Source organism: Thecamonas trahens (genome assembly GCF_000142905.1).
Source record: "Thecamonas trahens ATCC 50062 unplaced genomic scaffold supercont1.39, whole genome shotgun sequence".
Classification (NCBI taxonomy): Eukaryota; order Apusomonadida; family Apusomonadidae; genus Thecamonas; species Thecamonas trahens.
The window spans coordinates 71,001-79,457 of NW_013657641.1; the positions used below are offsets into that span (position 1 = coordinate 71,001).

The 8,457-nt window shown below is 67.8% G+C and overlaps 3 protein-coding genes across 3 annotated transcripts in view; 2 read left to right on the forward strand and 1 right to left on the reverse strand.

Annotated features, from left to right (window-relative positions):
- Positions 1-2,949, forward strand: part of AMSG_08167 (myotubularin) — a gene marked incomplete at both ends in the record, with an annotated part of 3,227 nt that extends 278 nt beyond the window's left edge. Inside the window, 2 exons of the mRNA XM_013900069.1 lie at positions 5-2,836; positions 2,905-2,949. Coding sequence (XP_013755523.1) covers positions 5-2,836; positions 2,905-2,949 — 2,877 coding nt within the window. The remainder of the gene's footprint in view (positions 1-4; positions 2,837-2,904) is intronic.
- Positions 2,950-2,998: 49 nt separating this feature from the next.
- AMSG_12139 (uncharacterized protein) lies at positions 2,999-6,324 on the reverse strand (the record flags this gene model as incomplete). Its single annotated transcript, XM_013900170.1, has 3 exons — positions 2,999-4,658; positions 4,682-4,949; positions 5,470-6,324. Coding segments are annotated over 3 exons (2,783 nt in total), but the record flags the coding sequence as incomplete, so codon positions are not given.
- Positions 6,325-6,536: 212 nt separating this feature from the next.
- On the forward strand, positions 6,537-7,901 carry AMSG_08170 (uncharacterized protein; the record flags this gene model as incomplete). The annotated part of the gene is made up of 2 exons (XM_013900070.1): positions 6,537-7,220; positions 7,308-7,901. The coding sequence occupies 2 exons, from the start codon at positions 6,537-6,539 to the stop codon at positions 7,899-7,901; spliced, it is 1,278 nt and encodes a 425-aa protein (XP_013755524.1).
- Between the last annotated feature and the right edge of the window lie 556 nt (positions 7,902-8,457).

The following is an 8,457-nucleotide window of genomic DNA, read 5'->3' on the forward strand; positions in this document are numbered from 1 at the left end:
CGAGGCCTCTGCCGTGCTCACGGGCGTCGTCCTTGCCACAGAATCCGCCACAGAGCCTGCTTCGGCCTCGCCGCCCGCCCCGCGCCCCGTCCCGTTCTCGGTCGAGATCGCCGTCGAGCCAGCCGCCCTCGCCGCCCTCGCCGCCGCCGCCGCCGCGCCCTCGCCGCCGCCCGCTGCCTGCGCTCCGCCGCCCGTTGATTGCACTCTGCCACGCTCGGCGCCTGTGCCTTCTCCGCAGCTCTCGCCCGCCCGCCCGCAATTGGCTCTCTCGCCGGGCATCACCGCCCGGACCATGTCGGCGCTCTTCCCCACCCGGGCTCGCCGTGCGGCGGCGGCAGCAGCGGCGGCAGCGGCGGCATCAGCCTCGTCGGGCAGCGACATCCCGCTGGTAGAAACAGCGCCCCCCTCGCCGGTGCCGTCAGCTCCACCGGGCCGGGCCCGGTCGCTCTTCCCTGGGCCCGGCGACGGTCCCGACTCTGGCGATGGGCCCATGATCCGCATCACCGCCGCCGAGCACCTGCCGTCGAACCCGCTCGCCGATGCTGCCCATCTCTACTGCGTTGTCGCGCTTCCGACCGGCGCCCTGCGGACCGGCCTCGCACCCATTGTGGGGACGCGGGTGGCATGGGACGAGCTGCTGGTGTTTGACGAGCTCGAGTCGGGCGCCCACGCCGCCCACGGCTACATCTGGATCCATGTATGGCAGCACAACCCGCTCGACGCCGACGTGTGTCTCGGCTCAACCTTTGTCCCGCTCGCGCAAGTCGGCGTCTCCGCATCTGCCATGGTCCTCGACCTGCACGCGCCGGTCGAGACCTCGGGCTACGCTGCCCATGCGCCGGCAAACCACGCCGAGCGCGCGGCGGCAAGCCGTGGCGTCGCAGCCCTCCATGAGCGGTATACTCTCATCCCGGCCGCGCTCCAGCCGCGGCTCACTGTCGAAATGAGCATCCCGGGCCTGCAGGCCGCCGAACGCGATGCCGCGCTCGCCACCGCCGCGTCAACGCTCGCCGCCCGCGCCCCGTGTTGGGCCTACCCGCATCTCGAGAGCCCCGAGCAGATCGAGCTGGTCTTTGAAACAGGCGTCGTGGCGTCAGTCGGTGGAGAGGTTCTCGACGGCGTCGTCATCCTCACCAACATGCGGCTCTGCTTCTTTGAGGCCGAGGCGGGACGAGACTGCAGCTCGCGTGACACCCTGCTCAGCTGCGCGCTTCCGCTCGGCCTCATTGCCTGTGTCGACCGCACCTCGCAGCTCATGCTCCACAACGGGTTGACCTCGGTCGCCGGCCTCACACTCACCTCGCGCCGGACAGACGTCCTCCATCTCTTCTTCACCCTCGCCATGTCCGGCTCGGTCCTCGACGGCCTCGAGGCCCGACTTGCGTGGTACGCCGAGACCCAGGCCATCACGCCGCTCACCTGCGAGCTCGCCGCCGCAATTGGCGCACGCCCGCGCACCCTGCCCGAGTTTGACTTTGATGCTGAGTTTGAGCGCCAGGGTGTACCGCAGAGCGTGTGGCGGCAGACAGCCGTCAACCAAGACTACCGCCTTACGCCCACCTACCCGCGAACACTCTATGTTCCAGCCGCGGTCGACGACGACGTGGTCCGCGGCTCGGCCGCCTTTCGGTCGCGGGCCCGCCTCCCAGTCCTGGCTTGGTACTGCGCCCGCAACGGAGCCGTCATCTGCCGGTCGGCGCAGCCACTGACCGGCCTCAAGTCGTCGACGTCGGCTGACGATGTCGCGCTTGTTGCCGCCATCCGCGACTCGGTCCACGATCCCCAGCGCGCGGTCATCATCGACTGCCGCTCCTCGCTCGCTGCCACCGGCAACCGCATCATCGGCAAGGGCACAGAGAACATGGCCGCCTACCCCGGGTGCGACCTCCGCTTCATGGGCATCGACAACATCCACGAGATGCGCCGCTCTTTTGCCGCGCTCCAAACCCTCTGCACCTCGTCGTCCGCCGCCGCAGAGTCCGACTGGCTCGCCGCCCTGCAGACCACCCGCTGGATGGAGCACACCCGTGACATCCTCGTCGCCGCCCTTCGCGTCGTTCTCATCGTCTCGACCGGCGGCCAGGCCGTTACTGTCCACTGCTCCGACTCGTGGGACCGGACGCCACAGATCGTCTCGCTCGCGCAGCTCCTGCTCGATCCGTACTTTCGCACAACGGCCGGCTTTGAGGCCCTGGTCGCCAAGGAGTGGATGGCCTTTGGCCACAAGTTTGCCACACGCCTAGGCCTGGTCCACGGCCTCGGCCGCGCCGCTCGCGCCGCCGCGCCCAACGCCGCCTCGCCCAACGCCGAGTCCGAGTCCGACCCGCTGTCAGGCACCAGCGGAGCGCAGGCTGCGCCGGCCTCGCGCACCTCGCCGGTCTTTGTCCAGTTCCTGGACTGCGTGGAGCAGGTCCGGGCCCAGTTCCCGGCAGCCTTTGAGTTTACCTCGGAGTATCTGGCGGCGTGGGCCGACGCCGCGTCGTCGACCTGGTTCGGCGACTTTGCGTTTGACAATTCTGCTGCGCGGACCGCCGTCTCGGCGGCGCAGCTCTCGGTCTTTGACTACTTTGCGGCGGCAGCGGCGTCGCCCGCTGGGCGTCCGCACCGCAATCGCGGATACGCACCCGACGTCGCGCCCGACGTCCTCCTTCCAGTCACCTCGATCAAGGTTCTCAAGCTCTGGTCCGCCTACTACCTCCGCTACGACGCGGTCTTCTTCCGCCGCTTTGGCCGCGAGGCCGAGTTTCCACCGCCGGCCGCTGTCCGCGCCGGGCCCATCCTCTGGGTCCCGGACGACTTTCAGCTCGAGTGCTACGCGTGCCTCGCTGCGTTCAAGGTCTATCGGCGGCGCCACCACTGCCGGCTGTGTGGGCGCATCTTTTGCGCCGCCTGCTCCTCTAACAGAGTCTCGCTCCCATCGTTCTCCTCGAAGCAGCGGGTGTGTATTAACTGCCACCGCTGCCTGGTCGCCAGTGAGCGCGTCGGCTCGCCGGCGCAGCTAGCTTGACTCTGATTCCGACGCGATCGACGTCGAGTACGACGACGAGGTCGACGGAATAGTGGTCGGCACGTGCGCCGTCGTGTGCGAGCCCGAGTCGGCCGAGTAGTACGAGAGCTCCGAGAGCCGGACGTGTCGGTACGGCGACGACCGCCGGAGGAGCTTGGCCACGCCGCGGATGGCCCATACTCCGGCCGGGAGACACGGCAGGATGCAGATGAGGAGAAGGCCGAGGATAAACGACGTGTCCGGGTCGGTCGAGACATCAAAGACCGCGACCTCGATCGGGAGCCGCGGCACGCCGCATCCGCGAAAGTCGGGCACGTAGTCGGCTACGCCGCGGACCCACGCCCGGGCTTCGGTATCAAACACCGCGCATGACCGTAATGTCGAGGTCGGGATGACAGCCGACACCTTGTTGCGGTCGCACACGGCGCTGAGCATCCCGGCTGCCGGCGCCGCCACAACTAGCTCGGCGCCGGTGTCGGCCCGCAGCAGCGAGAGATAACATGCGCGCGTGAGCTGGATCGGGCTCTTGCGCGGATGTGCTGCACCAAACAGCGGCGCTCTGCTTGTGTTCCTCCCACTCTCTGTAGCATTGAGCGGAAAGCCCGAGTCAGTCTCAAACGAGACAAGGTTGAAGACCCGCGAGGCATCCGGCAGCGCGAGGACTGCATCTGAGCCGCAGAGCGCAGCGGCGGCAAACCCGGCGGATGGCGAGGCACAGTCGTAGCGGACGATGCGGATCGACGTGAGCGAGACAATCGTGGTCGATGCAACCGGTAGCTCGTAAGCAGCAAGCTCACCGGACACAAATGGCACGGACCGCGCCGTGATGAGCGCGTGAAGGATGGCCAGGCCGCGAGCGCGAACCTCGCCCGCAACAATCCGCCGCCGGGTAAAGTCCTCCACTAGCGACGAGTCAGCAGTCCAATAGTCGCGGACAAAGGCGACGCCGGCGTCAAAGCCGGCTTGCGAGATCGGCAACGAGCGTACCACGTACGCCTCCGCCGTGGCTGCCACAGCATCGGCCAGCTGGCTGCCGAGCGGGGCGTAGAGCCGGACTGACGCCGCCAGCTGCGCCGCGCTTGCTAGCACCGCGTCAAGCACCTCGCCCGAGACCGCCAGCGTCGTCGTTGGCGGTGAACTGAGCATGCCGGTCACAAAGTCTGTCAGTGCCGCCATCGCCGCGTTGCCCACAGCGACCGCCGCCGGCAGGAGCTCAGCCTCGGGCCGGGCGAGCAGCCTCTGCGCGGCGATGTAGCGCGGAACAAGACTTGCTGCCAGAGCTGCCGCCGTCGGCACATTGCCACTGAGAACAGAGTCGACGCCAGCGAGCACCGCGGCGGACGCCGCCAGCGGCTCTGCACCCTCGGCATCCGGCACGGTCAGATTGAACTCGAGCCTTCTGGCATCGGCGCCGTTTGTGAGGACGTCGATGGCAAGACTATAGGTGAGCGAGGCGTTGACTGCTGAGCGAGGCGGAAGGACGAGCTGGAGGACAGCACCGCTCGGGCCAAGCAAGACCGGCGCCGGCAGCAGAGCCAGAGCACCGAGATGATCATCAGCCAGCGTGGCGGCAAAGGAGAGCGATCCGTCGCCGGACCACCCGGCGCAGGTCACGTTGAAGCGGGGAAAGCAATGCCGGCATAGCGGACGTCTGCCAGACGAAGCGGGGAGCACCCGCCGCCGACAGCCGGGCCTGCTGTAGTAAAGGTGGTCGAAGCCAGGCCCGAGCCGGATGCGCCGGTGACAGCCACGGCGATGGTGTAGGTGGTGGCCGCGGCGAGCGAGTCGGGAGCAAGGACCATATGCGGGAGATCCACCGGCGAGACGGAGGCTCGGACAGCGCACTCATGCGGCGCAGTGCACACCCATCCATAGCGCAGCGGCGGCGTGAGGCTTGTGGCGGAGACCAGGCGGACCGGAGCCGAGGCAGACGGCCGACCCACTGGCCCGCTCACCGTCACCGACTGGCCCACGCATCCGACCACAACAGCAAGTACGAGGAGGGTGAGATGTAGGAGGCGGTGGGAAGTAGGAGATGGGGGTGGAGATGGGCATGGGGGTGGGGATGGGGGTGGCATGGGGGGCGGGGGGGTGGGGGCGGGCGGCGTGCGGTGTGGTGCTGTAAGGCGACGCCGACTGCCGAACAGCAGGCTGAGCCGATTTGAGAGGGACACTCGGCCCAATCCGGTGCGGACTGGCCGAAGTCTCATCGTACCCATGGTGTGCTTGGATCGGGATGAAGTTGGCCGATGATGAAGTGGGGAAGGAGAGGGAGGGAGAGGGGGGACGACCTCCAACCCGATCTCCTTGACCACCCCGGTCTCTTGGTGTGTGTCCCGAAATGATTGATCACAACGAATGCGTTTGGTAGCCAGCTGCTCTTCGCCAAGACCAAGTTCGGACGCCAGATCCCGCCTCGCCCATCGTCGTTCACTACCTTTTATCCTTGCGCTCACTCTTACGCTTACGCTTACGCTTGCCCTTGCCCTTGCCGCGCTTGCGCGACGAGAGTAAGCGCTTGGATCGCGGGCCGGCGAACCGATCGCTGTCTCCACTCGACCTTGCAGGTCCATCTAGCGTGCGGCTGGCCCCAAACACGGCGAGCGCCTCTTCAACGCTGTAAACGGGCCCATCGTCAGTGTTGGACATGTCCCACAGCCGCGGCAGAGTGTGCGCCGAGTCTGCTCGCCGGCCCCGCATGCATGACCACGGCGGCGGCGTCTTGATGTACGCCCCATCACGGACCATATGGGACCGATCCGAGGCAAAGACCTCTAGGAACTTGCGCGCCTCCACCGCCTTGATCTGCTGCATGTACTTGCTCCGCAGCGCCACTCCCGGCCGGAACGTGTACGCCACATACGCATCCAATGGGCTGGGGAACGGGAGTGATGTATCCAGATCAAACACCATGATCTCGCCCGCGCCGCCCCGCGACCCTGTGCCCGATCCACCGCTCCCATCGCCCGACTCGGTCTCTATCTCTGTCTCGGTCTCGACCTCTGACGCTGACTCTGACTCTGATCCGTGGCAAGAGCGGCGGCCATCGTCCCCATCGTAGTCATCGACCTCTGCCACCACCAGCACATGATAATCCCAGACCACCACATCGTCCGGCGGCGACTGGCGAGCGTTCCGCTGACCCCAGAGCGGCACAGCCTTGGCTTGGTTGGAGATCAGCCAGATCCAGACCCTCCCCACATCGTCGCGTCCGTCGAGCGTCTTTGCCAACCTCGCCGCGTTTTCCTCGCAGTAGCACGACGCATACTCGGGCACAATTCCCCGCCATGTCACCCCTGCCCCATCGCTCGCCATTCCACACCCTTGCCCTGCCCGACAAGCCAAGTGCTGCCGAGCCACCCAAAGCCCGTTGCCCCAGCCCCCTGAGCCGGCAACCCAGCCAGCCGGCAACCCAGCCAGCCGGCAACCCAGCCAGCCGCCAGCCGCCAGCCGCCAGCCGCCAGCCCCCTGAGCCGAATCGGTCACCAGACCTGGCTCACTGCCAGCCCCCTCCCCCCCCCCCTTCTCTATGGCCACTGACTCGTCCCGGGCCCGTCGCCTTGCTCTGTACGCCGAGGCTCTTGCTGACGCCGATGCAGCCCGGGCAGCCCGCCTCGCCTCGACCGCCTCGCCCTACGCCTCGACCGCCTCGCCCTACGCCTCGCCTGCCGATCGTGCGACGCTAGCTGCTGCGGCTGCGGCTGCTGAACTGGATGCGCTTTACGCTCCGCTTCGTCGCGTTCTTGCTGACGAAGCGGCAGCGGCCGATGCCGCCGCTGCCGCCGCTGCAGCCGCTGCCACTGCTGCTGCCGCTGCTACTGTCGCGCCGGCCGCCGCTGCGTTCGGCTCGTCTGCAGCTCGCACGGCAACATCGCCATCGTTACCGGCAGCAGCAGCGGTGGCAGCATCGAAACAGGAACAGGCGCTGATCGAGTCTGAGGTGCGGGCGCGGGCGCGGGCTCTGGTTGAGGCTGATCTCGCCGCCCGCTACCCGCCGTCTATCCTCGGCCCGGCGCGCCCACCCACTCCTGTCCAACCGGCGCTGAAGCTGTCAGCTATGGACGTGATGCTGTCGTCGTCGCTCAGGCGGTCTCACCGGCGCTCGCTTCCGCCTGTGGCGCTGACACCGACGGTGGTACCACAGGCTGCCGGAGCGGCGCCAGCTGTGCCATCGCTCGACTTTAGCTCCGTCTCGCACGCGCACGCTTCGCCAGTCCGGCGATGGCGGTGGCAGAGTGCAGGCGTAGTTGCTGCCAAGCGGCCGGCACCCACTGGTGTGGCGCGCGTGGTACGGCTGCAGGTGGCAGTCCGTCGCGCGGCGCATGCCGCCGTCTCGTGCCCGCCGCTCGCCGAGCCCTTGGTGGGCGTAGCCGTCGAGCGGACGATGCCGCGCCCGGTTGCGGTTGCAGCGGTGCAGACCGAGCCGGATCACCGAGTGGTGGCCATGATGGGCGAGAAGGCTGTGCTGGCTCAGCATGCGACTCAGGCGCTGGGCATGGTTGCGCAGCTTCGGGAGGAGCTCGAGCGGACCCGCCAGGCGCTGGCCGAGGCACGCCAGCGCGCCCCCAGCCGCTCGTGCGGGACCCAGACGCTGGTTCTGCCATCGCTAGAGGAGGCGGCAATGCGGACAGAGCTTGATGCGCTCTGTGCAGACAACGCTGAGCTGCGGATCCGCGCTGGGCACGCCGAGTCGGCGCACACGTCCGCGCTTGCCACCATCGCCGAGCTCCAACGCGAGTTGGCCCAGGCCGATGCGCGCCTCCTCACACTTGCGCGCCACACTTCGCTTCTCCGACAAGTCGACGCTGTTCAGCTTGCCAACCTCTCTGGCACCGCTGCGCTCCAGGCGCGGCAGCTGGCGCGCCGTCCGGGAGTCGTCCCCGTATCGCCGTGATCGCCCGACGTGTTGCGTCTGCGCAGACTACCGATCCACACCTACTTCGCCGTGACGCTGATAGGCGACCGAGCCCCACACCGCCCCGCAATCGCGCCGCAGCCGGCGGACCCGTCAATGGCCCAAGACGCTCCAGCGCTGCGGCGTTATGTCGCACAGCCCGTAGCACCTTTCTGCCAAGCCGCAACCGTGTCACTCTCTCCCACCGTCCACACCACAACTTGACTCAAGCCATCGAACAAAACCGCAGTCAATTTTGGCATCAGCACCAGCGCCACCTCACGCACAACCGCTCCCTCCGTCACCCTCACGTCCACGCCGATACAACACCCAGCCCCACCCATCCCGCTCCCGCCCCGCCATCCCCCATCCCCTTTCTCACTCCCCATCCTCACCACACAACACCAGCAGGACGACCCTCCCCCCTCCCCCCCTCCCCCTCCCCACCCACCCAGCCGACCACCACCGAACAATCCACCATTGCCGTGACATCACCAACGATTCCGCTGACCTGACCACAGCCCGCACCCCCCCCCCCTCCACCCCCCCCCTCCCA